This window comes from Dermacentor variabilis, chromosome 2, assembly GCF_050947875.1.
Source record: "Dermacentor variabilis isolate Ectoservices chromosome 2, ASM5094787v1, whole genome shotgun sequence".
Taxonomy (NCBI): domain Eukaryota; kingdom Metazoa; phylum Arthropoda; class Arachnida; order Ixodida; family Ixodidae; genus Dermacentor; species Dermacentor variabilis.
This window is the reverse complement of record NC_134569.1, coordinates 209,495,386-209,512,995: the sequence shown is the minus strand read 5'-3', so window position 1 is coordinate 209,512,995 and position 17,610 is coordinate 209,495,386. Positions and strand designations below refer to the sequence as shown.

The following is a 17,610-nucleotide window of genomic DNA, read 5'->3' as shown; positions in this document are numbered from 1 at the left end:
TTGAGGCAGGTGAGAGTGATTATACCTCCCCTTTGATTTTAGTTGAGGTACCGGGCAAGGAACCTCGTCCTTCCGTCGACTACCGCAGGCTTAATTCCATCACTAAGGATCAAATTTATCCGATCCCTAACATCGAGGAGCGCCTTGAGAAAGTTAGTAGCGCTCAGTTTATTTCCACCCTAGATCTTGTCAGGGGTTATTGGCAGGTTCCACTTACAGAAGAGGCTAGTAGGTATGCGGCGTTCATTTCACCAATGGGAACATTCCGTCCTAAAGTGTTGAGTTTTGGTTTGAGGAACGCGCCATACTGTTTTTCAAGCCTCATGGATAAAGTGTTGCGGGGACAGCAAGAATTCGCTTTACCGTATCTAGACGACGTAGCGATATTCTCCGCATCCTGGTCTGAGCATATGGCACACTTGCGGGCAGTGCTAACCCGCCTGCGCGAAGCGGGCTTGACAGTAAAGGCTCCTAAGTGCCAGTTAGCACAGGCCGAGGTTGTCTACCTCGGTCACGTGATTGGTCAGGGTCGTCGCCGCCCCTCTGAGATAAAAGTGGCCGCTGTGCGAGACTTTTGGCAACCGCGCACGAAGACCGATATTCGGTCGTTCTTAGGTGTCGCCGGCTACTATCAGAGGTACATTCCCAGGTACTCTGATATCGCGGCTCCCCTGACGGATGCTCTAAGAAAAACAGAGCCTCAAACAGTCGTCTGGGACGAGACAAAGGAAAGAGCTTTTAGCGCCCTAAAGAGTGCCCTAACAAACCAGCCTGTGCTACGATCGCCAGACTATACAAAAGGGTTCGTTGTTCAGTGCGATGCTAGTGAGCGAGGCATGGGCGTTGTACTGTGCCAACGGGAAAATGGAGAAGTAGAACACCCCGTCCTGTATGCTAGTCGTAAGCTGTCCAGTCGTGAGCAGGCGTATAGCGCCACCGAGAAAGAGTGTGCGTGTCTCGTGTGGGCCGTTCAGAAATTGTCATGCTATCTAGCCGGCTCGAGGTTTATCATTGAGACGGATCACTGCCCTCTCCAATGGCTGCAGACCATCTCTCCCAAAAATGGCCGCCTCCTGCGCTGGAGCCTCGCTTTACAACAATATTCCTTTGAGGTGCGTTACAAAAAGGGGAGTCTCAACGGTAACGCCGATGGCTTAAGTCGAAGCCCCTAACGTAGGAATCAGCCTCAAAATTGCTTGTTACTGATGTTTTTCTTCCTGAGGCAGGATTTTTTTTAACATATTGCTTTTGTTTAGTGTTTCAAAGTGATGATATGCTTTCTAGTGCAATTTTTCAATTTGTGGACGCGTTCTGAGTGATGCTAGACTACTGTAAGGAACTAGGCAGTGGTATAAAAAGGGGAAAGAGCCTGGCAGGGCTTAGTGAGGGTTGTGCCGTGCTTGCTGACTGAGCGGTTGAGTTTCAGCGTAGTTCTAACGCTTGCCGGGAACGAGAACAAAAATGTGAACTCTCCCGAAGTCACTTTGCAGTGTCCCGTGCGAACCTGAACGAGAGAACGAGGCCTTCTCTGTGCGCTGCGCTCAAGAAACGTCGAGGGACGCCCGACTTCGGTTATGAGCATCATCGAGCGACATCCCTCCGGACAGCGGATGCAGTCCCCTGTCCATCGGGATCTCCTTCCCCCGGCGGGGCGGTCTGTTGCGTTTCGCCTGCGACACGTGGTTTTGCCGGCGCGACTGCGGCGGGGCGGCAGACATTTTGGCCCGATCGTCGTCGCCGCAACGCTCATCGCCAGGTGTTTCCAGGCGCGACTGCGGCGATGCGACCGCAAAGGATCACCCTCTCATTCCAGTCATTGTGCCCGAACCAGGCGATGCGAAAGCAGGGATCATCCTCTCATTACAGTCATTGTGCCCGACCGGCAGCGCTACGACAGGGTGCTACGAGATCGTGCTCGACATGGTGCTACGGCAGCGCTACGACAGGGTGCTACGAGATCGTGCTCGACATGGTGCTACGGCAGCGCTACGACAGTGTGCGTCACCATTAGCCCATTGTACATTCACGTGCTCGTCTTTTGAGGGGTTCCTTCTTGCCCTCAACTGCGAGAGTATAAAAACAGCTGCCCCCGGACGCCAAAAGGAGGGCTCCGATTTCTTCTGCTGAGTAAAGTGCTCTCCCGTCTCTCTACTTCGGTCAACCTGACCGCCAACTCTTTGCGATGTTAAAATAAACAAGTTGTTTTGTTGTTACCAGTCGACTCATGCTTTGCCGGGACCTTCGGATGCTTCCAGTTGTACCCCAGGCCGCCAGGCCAACGCTACCCTTGGGGCTTGCGACCCAGGTACAACCACGGGCGCCAGCGCCGAGTTCCCAACAGATCGTACCAGCGGTGCGATCCAAACATAACGAATAATAAAAATAAAGCAGGCCCAAGGATTGAACCTCAAAGGAGTCCTTAACCACCCTTCGGGCTTGAAGACATAGTCTCCGCGGATGCGATACGCTGCAGTGAACATCTCAGCCAAGTTTTGCAATCGTGCGCGGCGCGTGGAGCTCGCAAGCGGAGCGCGAAGTCACCTTTCTCTCAAAGACTCTCTTTTTAACAGAAGCTTGCACCTGAAAATTGTCTGGTCGCCTTATTTGGTAATATGGCGCATTCCTATACGCAGCTGCTTGGCCGAATGACGTCAGCTGTATGTGCCAACAGCTGACGTCAATCAAGAAGGGCATTTGGATCAGTGCGCTTCTTCCTACTGCTATTGAGTATATTTATTCACGGAGCTTATTAAACAGGCTGGCGTGAGCGAAACCCTGCTTTCAAGTTTCTGTAATAATTACGAGCTTTCGGAAGAAGCCGACTATCACTGCTCACGCTCTGCTCTACCTTCCCCAGTGGTAGGAATAAAAGCAGCGGAAGTGCATGGGACTTAAGCAGGTGTACGATACATGGCGCTGCTCATACACGAAGCGGAAATGAACTTTTTTTATATATAAAATATATATAGCAAAATCTAATATGGCCGCTTTCCGCCGACAGCGCACGCTGGCACACGTCGTGCTCGCTCTGCTGGCGTTACAGCATGACTCATTGCGTTGGCTGTCACGTAGCTGGTGCATTGTAATTGTCCGGAGACCACAGAGCCTCTACTGACGCCGATACAAACATACCGCAACTGAGTGGATAGAACGTGCGACTTTATTGCCAGTAGACAAGCACTGCACCTTCTGGCACACGAGTATAAAATAAATTTGGATGTCGAGATACGCTGTAATAATTAATGCGAGCTCGTGAACGTCTCACTTTCGTCGTACCACACGGCGGTCTGGTAAACAGCGACAACCAGCAGCGCAAGGAGATCGAACCGTGCCCAACTGTTTGCACCTACAGTCACCGTTGAAGCTGAGTGACTTGCGTGGCGAACAAACCTGGTGGTGCATGCATCAGCTGCATGGACTACCTGACAATTTATCGTTAACTCCTTTCCAAAGTGCACGTTTCTTTTCTTTCGGGGGGCCGCTAATGTGGCGCTCACACTTGTAGTCCCATTTCGTCTTAATATGAACGTGGTCGGTTTCGTGAGCATCACCTTAGGCAGCCACTTTTGCAGGCCTTTTCACCCATGCGGGTATCAACTTCACGCACGACGGACCATGTAAGCGCATATACTGGTCGCCATGCATGCCAAATTGCAGCCAAGCAAGGCCACAATCACAATTTGCCCACGGCCGCAGCAGGAAAGAACGAACGGAGATCACCAATCATGGTGCGTATATATTACGAATCTATGTCGCTGTGTAGACTGCAGGCGCACATACTTACCTCGAGATACTGGCTCCCAATACAAGTGACCAGGATCCCAGATTCAAGAAACGTGACACGGCGACCACGACCAAGTAGGGCAGCGGCCCAAGATCCTGCAATAAATCCCTTCAGCGTAGCTTGCGCAAAGGCCTGGGCTATCGAGTGAGAATACAATCCTAAACGAGACTACGAATTAAATACGGGAATGAGAAAGCTTGCATTCAAGAAAAAGCCACTCTTCTCTCGAAGCACTGAAGGCTAAAAACATTAAGGAAAGTAAAATTCTGCGAAGCACATGATGCATAGATTAATACAAAACACATCATGATGCTGCACCAGCTATTTCACGAGCGGAACTGCACATGGCAACGTACACTAGAACTAACGCTACGGACATGTTATGCTGCTAGACAGTGCCTGCATGTCATTAAGTATGAGCGAAGAATTGATTGACCTCTATATTTGCATGAGGAAGAAGAATGATCTCTAAGAAGAATGGGCAATCAAAAAGTTTACATTCGTAGAAAAAATGTATACTTGGCACAAATGCGATTTGGCATGGCCAGGAAGCTGATCAAGGAAGGGCAAACTGACGGAATTCTTTTGGCCAGCGTCGTCGGTGCTTGTTCAAAGGTTGCAGGTGCATTTGAACACGCAAAATGTCTACAAAGTATTTGTTGGGCTATCTCGATGACTTGTCCAATATCTGTCCTGGCGGAATGATGGCTGAAGCACTTTTCAGTCTTGACACAGTTCACCGTACACTTGACATCTCATCCAAATACTTCTGCATCCGTTTGTTTGTTCGTGGTGTAAAAGCCTTGCAAATCCGGCTCCAGGCCTTTGCTGTTGGTGTAGATGGGGGCTCCTGTGATGACCAAGATGGGCTTGGTGCAGACTGTTGGGGCCGAAGAGTAACACAATAGATATAGTACAGATTAGCCTAACTGTTGTGATGTTATGTTTTCTTTTATGTTTAAAGCAGTTATGCTGGACCGTAAATATGAACAAGCATTTATATCATCTGCTACAAAGAAATCGCCAATGATGGTTTTCACAACATCATTCACGACATCACTGCCCATTGCCCGCAAATAGCAGACGTGATGGGATCTTCCACAAAATTAAACCAGTCCAATGTTCTAGACATTTCAAAAACATTACGTAAAAATGATATAGGCGTGCTCAGCAAGGGCCTATACTTTTGTCCCACGAAAAACGCAATAAATGAATTCGAGCTTCACAAGGACCTCTCAGAATTTTCCCGACAAATGTGTATCAGACATTTCTTTCGCAGACAACAACACACCAGACACCGGGAAGACATCACTTCGAGCCCAATCCACTTGGACTCCCGAACCAGAACAAGCCACCGAACTTGACATATACCTTAAAACTGTCGCTAAAAAATTTATAAGCCAATCCAAGACACCTAAGCGACTTAAAAACATAACTGCGCCGGAGAGTCGCATCATTTCAAATCTTAGTTTCCGGAATGACATTGTTATAAAAGAAGCAGATAAGGGTAGAAGTGTAGTTATTTGGCCAGTAGAAAAATATAAGCACGAGGCTTACAGGCAACTAAACTACCCAGAACATTACCGTAAGCTAGATAACGATCCGACATTATCCTACACAGTGATAATTACCAAGAGGCTTAAATCACTTTTGGCTGATGAATTGATAACACCGTCAGAATACAAATTTATTAAACCAAGCAACAAAACTGCCGGGCGCTTCTACCTTCTTCCAAAAATACATAAAATTCCATCCACTGAACAAACATTTCAAACACGGCTATTATCCCAGGTCGCCCGATAGTACCTAACAACAACACCCCGACAGAGAACATCTCCACGTTCCTTGACTACTTCCTTGGTGACTTACCAAGAGCACTTCCGTCGTTTGTACAAGATACGCCCCACTTGCTGAGAAATATGGAGCACATTAATACTAAATATTTAGCACTACTCCACAACATAATTCTCGCAACACTAGACGACTTGGCCCAGTGCACCAACATTCCAATCCCAGTTTATCTTCTGTAAAACAAACCCTGTCGAAACACAATGCACAACACTCTTTTGAAGTCTACTTGTCCCTCCTTGAATTAGTTCTAACACATAACTACTTCGAATTTGAGGAGAGTTACTACCAACAGATACATGGTACAAGCATGGGTACGCCTTTTCCACCAACCTACGCGAACATATTTATGGGGATTCTACAAACAGATTTCCTATCACGCTGCACTGACAAGCGCCAAACAAACCTATGATACATAGACGACATATCCATCATATAAGGACATGGTCAAGACAGTCTGGATAAATATATAGCATATCTTAACTATTTTCATCCAACAATAAAATTCACATCAGAATCTTTAACTGAGCGTATAAACTTTGTAGACACAACAATGTACATTGACAATGGGGCGCTAAAGGCAACGCTGTATACGAAACTTTCGCCAAAGAACAGTACCTAGAATATACGAGCCACCATCACAGACATTGCAAACAAGGCATCTTTAAAGGCCAAGCCGCACGACTACGTCGCCTTTGCGTTGAAAACCATGACTACATAGATAGACTCGATCACCTTAAAGAAACGCTATGAAACAGGAATCACCCAAACAGTGACCTTCAAAAGCCTACAGCGCTGCAACCAAACTTGATCGAGCCGAGGTCCTCAAGCCCCGCCCGGAGATCACAAGAACAACAACGCCCTTTCTTACTACTGAATTCTCAAACGCACTCCCAAACGTGAACATTTTCAGTAAGTACTACCCAATTCTCACCAGTAACCAGCAACTTAGTAAGATTTTTCCCGACCCGCCCAGAGTAGGCTACAGACGCAACACTCATTTCACAGATATTCGTGTGCATACCAAACTAAGGACAAGGGTGAAGTTGGGAACCGGCCCTATGGCCGCCCCAGGTGCTCTACATGCAAACATATTCAATCTGCTACTACAGTAAAAAGCACAACGTCGAATTACTCACACAAGGTAACTTAGGGTTTCACCTGCACATCAAGCAACGTAGTCTGCTGTCTAGAATGTGCCGCTTCAGCAAACAATACATAGGTGAGACTGGACAACAAATTCACACAAGACTGAACGGCCACCTCGCGGATACAAAACACAATGTAACTAAAGCAGTAGCTAGCCACTTTAATGAACATGGTCATATATTCGACAAAGCAAGGCTCTAAAAAAGCCTCGCGAAAGGAAATATATGGAATCATACCTCGTACACAAGTTTAACTGCCTACACCCGACGGGAATTAATTTGGCACGTGGAAACGTAGAATGTTTAAGCGTGGTAACTTAAATCTCAAATTCTCCTTTCATCAAACAAGGCACAAAACACATTATGCCACCAGCTAACATTAATTCTTAACCTCACCTATTCCTCCAATTCAAAATATTTTTTTCCTGCCTACTACTCAATTTAATACACTCTTTCATGTTCTTACGGCTATATCAACTGTACGAGCCGCCTTTCCCAAATACACCTGCCCCCGTCTGCTTCTGCGCACGTCAACCCATTTGTTATACCGGTTTCGGTTCCCCCTCTTTTTTGTCTGTTTTTTGTTATATTTTTTAAACACCCTCACCAACAAATTCCAAAGTACCAGACGCCAGTATACCTTTTTCGGCGCCTCAGCCACACAGGGTATCTCCATTTCTGTATAGCGTCGTAACGACACCTACGTTGAACTACTGGGGCTAACCTCCCTTAGAAGACCATGCCACTGCCTTCCAGTTACCCCATGCATTTCATCGCAGACTCCTTGTCGCCACCTTAAATCCTTTAAGATTGCTCGCTGCATTTCTGCTACGCTACTAAAGTCACTCTTTCAACTGATGTCTTTTTGGGTCTTTTTTGTTACTCGCGCACTGACCGCCTGACCGGCTCTTCTAAAGCCAGAAAAACATGCCGCCTACGACATCCCTGAATGCTCCCTAACCTCTCACTTACCTAACACCCACCTCCCATGCCCCTCTTTTTCTTTTCTTCTTCTTTCCTTTCTTTTTCGGTGTCCCTCCACCTTTCTTCTTTCTCTCCTTTTCTTTCTTTTCTTTTCTCTCCGCCTTCCCACTCTCCCGCTCTTGTCCCTTCGTCTTGGAAACCACGCTCACAGACGTCAGGCGACAGCGCTCATTCTCTTTGAAGTCTCTCCCTTTACAACCAGCCGCCACCGGCAACAACCGCACCTGACGTCACTGCACTAACCCTTTAAAACTAACATGACGAGGATGACGAGGTCGCCTTTGACGAAAATAGGTCCTCCTATCGAAACGTTGGCCAGCCTTCTTGAGGTACCTTATCCCTGTTTATAACCTTTTGAAATGAAGAAAGGAAGCGCATGACATCCCGATCATCATCAAGAGCGCAGGGCACGAGATCGGCGCTCGAACACCACCATCTTGTTCTCCCTGCGTACTGTTCCGAGCTACCGCTCGTTTGCTGGACTCGTCGAATAAACCTCCTTACATTTGGTGGATCGTGCTGGGTACGCACATCGCCGGCACCCTGGAACTCCGATCCCGCACGTTGCACTCGACCATGCAAGCTGACGCAGCCCAACCGCCGCCACCTGTCCCGGCCGCCGTTTGCCCCGGGCCGGTTCGCCAGCCAGACCCCCCGGTATTTTCAGGTACGGAAGAACAGGACGTCGAGAACTGGCTGTCGTCTTACGCAAAAGTTGGTGAATTCAACAAGTGGGATGACGCCGCTAAGTTGAGTACCACGAACTTATACCTGGCTGGCGTGGCGAAGCTGTGGTATACGAACCACGAATCGGAATTTGAGAACTGGTCCGCTTTCAAGGAGGCAATATAAGCCGTTTTCGGTCGTCCTGCCGTGCGGAAGTTACGCTCCGAGCAACGGCTGCGCACACGGGCACAGGAACCGAATGAAACTTTTACCTCCTATATTGAGGACATAATCGATTTCTGCAGGCGCGCCCATGCCTCAATGAGCGAAAGTGCGAGAATACAGCATATTATGAAGGGTGTCAACGACGATGTCTTTCAAATGCTTCTTGCGAAGTCTCCTGGCAATGTCTGAAGTTGCAACTATGTACCACAGTTATGACAAATTGAGAAGGCAGCGGGCTCTCACCCGACGTTCATCTCAGACGTACAATCAACCACTCGCTGCACTGGACATGATGCCTGACCAGTCATACCTTCTCGAACAAATGAAAGAATTTGTGCGTGAGGAGCTGGCCCGTCAGTTCTCTCCTGCCGTTTGCTCAGCGTCAGGAGCTCCCACAGCAGCAGCAACTGCAGCGACCGATCCTGTTGGCTCCCGTGCTTCGACACGTCATTCAAGAGCAGATTTCCAAGGGCATGCCGGTGCACATTCAGCACCAACCTGTCACCGTGCCTCTTAGTTACGCTGAGGTAGTAAAGCGCCACCAGCTTCAACAGCCCTCACCGCCCCATGGTGTGTCGTATGCTGCAGCCCCGATGCCCCGTATGCTGAGGCACCCGTGCATATGCTTTTGTCGATATCGGTGGTGCCGTTTCTGTTAAAGACGCCACAATTTGCCGCAAGCTTCCGAAGGTGACCACGCCTCTTGAGATGATGTGCCCTTACGTACAGCGAATGGAGACCCTGTTCAGCCTATAGCTGCCTGCATTATCGCTAAAGAGCACTACATTGTTGAGTTTATCGTCCTTTCATCCTGCTCGCACGACATCATACTTGGCTGGGACTTTCTATCGTATAATCACGCCGTTATTGATTGTGCCAGATCTGAACTTGAGCTCTTCACGTTGTGTGACCACTCCTACAGCCCCGCTCATCAAGCCGCACACAAAATAGTCGTAACAGAAGTTCTGCACCAGCATATGTGATGAAGCTGCATTCTTTAAACCATCACGCCTCCTTCTAAGTCGGAAGCCACTTCTTTTGCCTTATTCGACCCTCTCTATTTCTAATGGAACAAGCACTCTCTGCCTCACAAATCCTCTTCCGTATCTGATCAAAGTGCTTAAACGTGAATCCCTTGGACGCGTGAAACCCATTGATATCGGCCATATCTTTTCCGAGCAGCAAGATTCAGCTCGACGCTACCTCGACGTCGTCAGTGCTCTTAATCCTTCTGATGTACCAGCTGCCGACCTATTCGATTCGTCGATCGCAGACGGACTGTCACCATTTGAACGTTCTGCTCTTCTCCAGCTACTCTACCAGTTCCGCGACTCTTCCGATGTTGCCCAACTTGGCCGAACTTCTACCATTGTTCACTACATCGACACTGGCTACAATTCGCCAGTTCGACAACGCCCTTGCCGTGTCTCCACCGCGGAACGTCAAGTTATTACCGACCAGGTTGACGATATGCTCAAACGCAACGTTATTCGCCCTTCACAAAGTACGTGGGCATCCCCTGTAGTTCTCGTTAAAAAAAAAAGGATGGCTCGATTCGCTTCTGCGTGGATTACCGGCGCCTAAACAAGGTCACTCGAAAAGACGTGTACCCTTTACCCAGAATTGACGATGCCCTTGATTGCCTACAAGGTGCCGAGTTTTTTTCGTCGCGATATTTGCATTCCGGGTATTGGCAGGTGCGTTTAGCAGAGGCCGACCGTTCAAAGACAGCCTCGTCACGCCTGACGGTCTATATGAATTCAATGCAATGCCCTTCGGCCTCTGCAATGCGCCTGCCACCTTCGAGCGCATGATGGACTCGGTTCTGCGGGATTTGAAGTGGCACATGTGTCTGTGCTATCTCGACGGCATTGTTATCTTTGCACCAGATTTCGCAACCCATCTCGAACGCCTCAGCCATGTCCTGACGTGTCTGAAAACCGCTCAGCTGCAACTAAATCTCAAGAAGTGCCGCTTTGCTGCGCGAAAACTTACAAATCTCGGTCACGTCGTATCAAAGGACGGTGTGCTTCCGGACCCAGCTAAACTACGTGCCGTGACCGACATCCCCAAACCTACGACTCTAAAGCAGTTACGAAGCTTCATAGGGTTATGCTCCTACTTTCGTCGGTTTCTGCGCAACTTCGCCTCTATAATTGCGCCTTTGACCCAACTTTTAAGCATTGCCTCCAATCTCTCGTCATGGTCTTCTGAGTGTGACGAGGCTTTCTCCACCCTTCGCCGTCTCCTGACGTCGCCACCTATACTGCGCCACTACGATCCTACAGCCGCAACTGAGGTTCACACCGACACCAGCGGTGTCGGCCTCGGTCTGTTCTCGCACAACGAGAGCCTGGGTTCGCACAGTTTGTCGTTGCATACGCCAGCAGAACGCTCATCAAGGCTGAGTTAAACTATAGCGTCACCGAGAAAAAATGCTTGGCAATAGTCTGGGCGCTTGCCAAGTTCCGCCCTTGCGTATATGGCCGTAAGTTTGATGTAGTTACGGACCATCATGCATTATGTTGGTTGTCTTCGTTGAAGGATCCGTCAGGTCACTTTGCCCGCTGGGCTCTTCGACTTCAAGAGTTTGACGTCCGCGTTACGTATCGTTCCGGACGCAAGCATGCCGATCGATGCTGACGCACTGTCGCGGTCACCACGATCCACCGAAACTGCGTCCATATCCACTATAGACCACGCATTGTCAGCTCTTGAAGTCGCCACCGTCTCCTCTGCACAGCGCCACATTCCCTGGATCGCTTCGTTTCTTGACGTTTTATCCGAGGCACCCACCCTTTCGACCACTCAAACACTGCGACGCAAAGCTTTGCACTTCCGCATCCGTGATGGCCTCTTGTACCGGCGCAACTACTTGCCAGATGGTAGGAAGTGGCTCCTAGTTATCCCCCGAACGCTGCGCTCTACCATGTGCGCTTCCTTTCACTCCGACCTGCAGTGTCTTCACGGCGGTGTCTTCCAGACCTATGAACGTTTACGCAATAGGTACTACTGGCGCGGAATGTTTCGCTTTTCATAAGTTCATTCGCGGTTGCCACGAGTGTCAGCGACGAAAAAAACCACCCCATCCTGCCGCAGGTTCATTACAGCCCCTTCCATGCCCAGACCGCCCATTCGACCGCATTGGAATTGACCTTTATAGACTTTGACCTTTGACCACGGCGGGAAACCGATGGGCTATCATTGCTGTCAACCACCTTACACGATACGCCAAAACCGCTGCTCTTCCCATGGCGACAGCACAGGACGTCGCCTCTTTCATCCTCAAGCGTTTTGTCCTTCGACACGGTCCTCCTCGCGAACTCCTCAGTGACCGTGGCCGCGTATTCCTCTCCGATGTAATTCAAGCACTTCTCCACCAGTGCAACATTGTACATCGGACGTGTACTGCCTACCAACCTCAGACGAACGGTCTCACTGAGCGGTTTAATCGGACACTGGGCGACATGCTGGCGAAACATGTTGCTTGCATATGATCAACCAAATTGGGACCTGGTTCTTCCATTTGCCACATACGCGTATAACCCCGCTACGCAAGTCACAACCGGGTTTTTCCCCTTATTCCTTCTGTACAGTCGCCAGCAGACGCACACTATCGACACGCTGCTGCCATACGCACCAGATGCCTCAGAGTGCATGCCCGTGTCGGAAGCCGCCCGTTACGCTGAAGATTTTTTAAATTTTATTTTATTTAAGATACTTTCAAGGCCCGAAGGCATTACAGAAAGGAGTGGGTGAGCATAACAAAAAAATTGTGCAACATACAAAGACATACTCAATGTGGCGTTTCATGAATGCTGGTTATGAAGGTGTCGGTATCCAGGATCCGTCCGGTACCCAGGATTGCCGACAACTAGCCAAGCGCTTTACTACAATGCCAGAGAAACGCCCGCGATGATGACCACTCTCCTACCATAACATTCGCTCCTGGAGCACTTGTGTGGCTGTTTGTACCACCTTGCGCCCCTGGCGTGTCGTCCACACTACTCCCAAATTATCATGGTCCCTACCGCGTCGTCGAGCGTACTTCCCCCGTAAACTACGTCATCGAACCTCTTACGCTGCAAGGCGACCGCCGTCGACGTGGACGTGATATTGTTCACGTAGACCGCCTCAAGCCGTACTTCGACCCTCTTGTCCCCACCTGTTATATCGCCAGGATGTCTCCACTTTTCTCGACGGGGGCAATTGTAATGAAGAAAGGAAGAGCATGACATCCCAATCATCATCAAGAGCGGAGGGCACGAGATCGGCGCTCGAACGCCATCATGTTGCTGTCCCTACGTACTGTCCAGAGCTAGTGCCCGTTTGTTGGACTCGTCGAATAAACCTCCTTACACTTTATAAAACAAATGGCATGTATTTCAAGACTAGCAAGCACATCCAAAGTCCACACAATGACCTTAGTATAGCAGGCAGTAGCTTCTCTTTAGTGCGTGGAGTGTGTTGCTTTACACTGGTCCCGTCCTCCTTCTTGCATTTCGTGAACAGGAATTTTGACTACATGAGAAATTGAAAAAGCACAATTTTCCAATATAAAATGCAAAAAGGTGTGACCTATATTGTAATGGTTTGTGACCGCAGAACTCATGCAAATGTATGCTGCTTGTTCTAGGGTGCATAAGCAACATGTTAAATAAGCATTACTACTGCCCATAAAATTGATGTCTGCGTAACTACAATGCATGTCAAGACTTCTGTATTATTAAGATCATAAATGGGAGCATTTGTGCACTCATTTATACACTAGAAGGGATCACGCTGCTGCTTCCACAAGGAAATGCCTGAAAGACATGAAGCTAATAGAACTGATTCGCTATCTTTCTGTGCGAACGTGATGTACCGCTTTAGTAACGCAAAAATAATGCCCTAAGGTAAACCAAACTGAACAGCAAGAATATTTGGACCCGACAAGTACGAAATATGTATGGGTTATCACGCGTGCAACTGTTTAATACATTACATTCAGTTCTTTCACTTCATTTTACGAAAGGGTTATTCGTTCTTTTGGGCGAGACAGGTTGAATATATATATATATATATATATATATATATATATATATATATATATATATATATATATATATATTTTGCAAAACTACCTAGTCGCCTCGGACACGGTTACAATAACATGAAAAATGTGACGCGCATTGAGGTATCGCTCTCTCTTTCTTCCGCGATTACGCGTGTGTGTAACGACGGCCTCGCAACTAAAGGTATATTTCGAAAACATCAACGGAGGGTCCTCACTGCCCATATGTAATGCAGGATCTAGTTCGTTAACTTGTCTCCGCCTATAAGTTAACGAGACGAATATTCCATAACGATTCAAGCAGCCAAGTTAAACGACTCACCGTTATTGCCGTTGTCAGTCGCAGCAGAATCCGGTTCCCGTTTCAATGCAGACGTGTTCCGCATGCTCGGGACCGAAACCTACCTTCCGGGCTTACATCGGGCGAGACTATAGATTATACGCTTCCCATTTTACTGGGAACACGTTCGCATATGTGACAAACATTTTGACGCCGTAGACGTTATTCGCGCAGACGCCTGCGCAATAAGCGCGCGTGCTGCGTTTTCTTCCCTAAGTCTTAGTCCATTTCTAAGCATTTCCAATCAAAGCCAAGCAACTCAGTACACTCTTAGGGTTCCTGCTCAGATGTTTGCGTTTGTGGTGCACCCAACGTAAATTTAGCCCTAAGCAACACTTGGGCTTACATTACTTAGGGCTAAATTCCCTTTTGACACAGCACAAGCATATCAGTTGCAACGCTAGTGTGCTTGTAACTTGCAAAGCACAGCTAGTGTGCTTAATAAACTTGTAGTTTATTACAAGTTTATTTCAGTGATAATGGACATGTACATGTGACCATCGTTGCCGCATCTCGCTGCTGGGACCGCGTAACGCCTTTGCTGTCCAACAAGAGGCCAGATATTAGCTCGTGCACGGCAGTGTTTTTGTGCGATTGTATTGAGCGTCCTGGACTTCATGCCTTGTAACACTTAGTCTTTCCCTTCAAATACAGCACTGCTCAACGGACGACATGATCTCCACGGATGGGTCTGTCATGCTGGGTGCAGTACGGTACGTCCTGAAGTCTGCGAACTTGGCCATGCCTCTACTTTAAGGGAAACGTGTTCCAACGATTGCAGTGCTTCCAAGAATCTTATGTTATTCAACTTGCGCATATGATTACGAATAAATTGCACGGAACAAAGCGCTCTTTTATTCCACGAAACAAAGTTTACAGGCTTTGTACGCCAGCAAAAGAAAATAAGGGAAATGTACTCCTGGGCGTAGTAAAGGAGTGTACGCGCAGACGATTAAAATGAAAAGCAACCGTTCTATAATTCCTTGAATGTCTCCATCACGTTAACTCAAATTCCACCAACCTGGGGCCCTATAACGTAAAACTATTCTAAACTTTTTTATTACAATTCCGCAATCAGCCCTCCCCGATTGGTCAAAAACTTTTTAGACCACACCCGCTTCACCTGCTTATCACGCGACGTCACAAAAACCACGATAGCTCCTCATCTGATATGACGTGCAGACACTGCTTATAGATTATTTCACCGAACCAAACGAAAATTATTACTTCTGATTCGACGCCTTTTCGCCATTAGCCCTCGGCTATTGGTCACCTGCACCAACTTCACCTGCGCCTGCCTGTCACGCGACGTCACAAAACCACAAGAACTCAACGCGTCAAAGTGACGTGTACGCGTTAACGATGCATTGATATGCCGAACAAAACTGAATTTTCTCCTGAATAGCCGCAGGCTGCCCCGTTCCGAAAGGAAGCTGGCTGCCGCCCATCGCTCAGGCATTGGCTACTCGTACCTGCCGCAGATCATGGGTTTATTTACGTATAATAAAGCTTTATGCGTGACCGTGTACCATTTTCGAGCACTCTCGGTACGTTTAAAACCTCGTTATGACAATTCTGCTTTGCTTAGAATCCGTTCTAGCGTCACTCTTAAGCTTCCGTTGCATGCCACCGCGATTTTCGACCAGCCACCATAAGCTAAGTAAAGGAAAGCGGACCAATCGCAGACGCCGACACCACACTCTTCATGCAGTTATCGATTTTCAGTGCGCTGGCTCAGCCCCACTGAATCCCTCTCCACTTGAGTGTGTTCCTCGCCTCTTGTCAGCCAATTAGATAAGACAAACCGCTCAGCGTAGGCAATTTTATTCGTTTTTCAAGCAAACAAATGTGACCTCCTATGAACGAGGAGAGCGGTTGATTGGTCTGTTCAGACAACCCTGCGGGCTACCGCCCGATGCTTGCGTCCGTGGTTACGCAAATTTGACGTCAGCAGATTGGAATAAAAACATATTGGAATAATTTTACGTTATAGGGCCCCTGATCTCTGCATATGTAGGTCCTCGGTCTAATAACCTGTATTTTTCATTACGTTATCGCATGGGGTAACGAAGATCATATTCAGACTATGTTTTCTTACTGTAAAACTTTGAAAACGCACTTAAGGTTTAATACTAACAAGGGATACAGTTCTCCTGCTCTTCAGCACTTCTGTTTCAATTTTCTGAACCAAAGTGGCTGGAATGACGTTGCAGAAGTTTGCAGTAGCAAGCACTTGCTTTTTTGGAAGTGGTTATGAAGTTTAGAATGCATGCATCTATAATAAAAAAAGGGCCGACGAGATCTCTGTTAATACAGCTTGCCTATGTTTAGGTGATTTCGAAAGCATGTTTTGTTGCCCCCTGTATCAGAGAGAAATTGTCGAGCGATCAAATACATTAAACATTAATAAGTGCGTTGCCATTGCCAAAGATGCTGCAAGTGAATTCTTCAACGCTGCGCACTGTCAAGACAAGTAAAATATGTATTTGTTCATGAGAGAACATACATTTCTGTCTCAAAAATTCTGCCTGAAATAACTGATATCAACGCTTCCATGTTTTCTGTGTACTTAATAAGTAAAGAAAATATCACACGAACTTACAACTATATCATTTTGAAACCACCAAAGCAGCGCATGCCGTTGATATGAAAAATGTAGGGGCCATAAAATGAACATGTTGATGACATATGTTTCAATAAAACTTTTTTAGCCTCCCTGCCTTTCTCACAGTTGCATCTCTCTCACTCTGTGTCATTCAAGAACCATGTTTACATTTTTGTACATATGCAACGACCACGGAAAATTGTCAGTGACGCTGTCCTTTGTCAGAATGTATTGCGCAGGAGGAAGTGTCACCGGCTGTGTATTGTAATTGCTCCGACATTATAATCGCAACAGCGAGCACCATAAAAAGCAGGAGTTCTGCAGCATATACGAGGGCGAGCAAATGAAAGTGAGCCAATGCGAATATATGACAAACGGGGTACTTCTTTCAAAATAGTCTCCATGAGCATTTAGACATATATCCCACTGACTAACAAGTCGCGTGATTCCCGTGCCATAAAACTCCTTGGGTTGCTTCTTCAAAAAGTCTGCGCCTGGCTCTTTCACGTCATTCTCCTACACGAATCTGGTGCCATTGAGCTGTTTTTTTTTCGAATGCTCCAAAATGTGGAAGTCGCAAGGCGGCAAGTCTGGGCTGTATGGCAGATGTTGCAGCGTTTCCCACTTGAACTTTGCCCGTTTTGTATTAACCACACCAGCGACGTGGGGACGGGTGTTGTCGTGGAGCAAAATGACCCCATTCCTCAATTTTCCGCGTTGTTTGTTCTTGACTGTGACACGCAGCCAATCCAACGTTTCACAATATCGGAACCAATTGATAGTCTCTCCAGGTTTAGCAAATCCGATCAATAATGTCCCCTGATGATCGTAAAAAAAAGTCAACAACACCTTTCCGGCAGAAATGACGGCCTTTGCTTTCCTTGGGGGTGGTGAATTTAACTATTTCTACTGTAAACTTTGCCGTCGTGTTTCAGGCTCGTAGAAGTGGCACCATTC

General features: G+C 47.6%; 1 protein-coding gene across 2 annotated transcripts in view; it reads left to right on the top strand.

Moving 5' to 3' along the window:
• LOC142573071 (uncharacterized) overlaps nucleotides 1-15,475 on the top strand; it is a 100,896-nt gene extending 85,421 nt beyond the window's left edge. For both annotated transcript variants that reach the window (XM_075682586.1, XM_075682585.1), the window contains one exon: nucleotides 14,703-15,475. In XM_075682586.1, the coding sequence (XP_075538701.1) occupies nucleotides 14,703-14,804 (102 nt within the window). In that variant the 3' untranslated portion in view covers nucleotides 14,805-15,475. The remainder of the gene's footprint in view (nucleotides 1-14,702) is intronic.
• The last annotated feature ends 2,135 nt before the right edge of the window (nucleotides 15,476-17,610 follow it).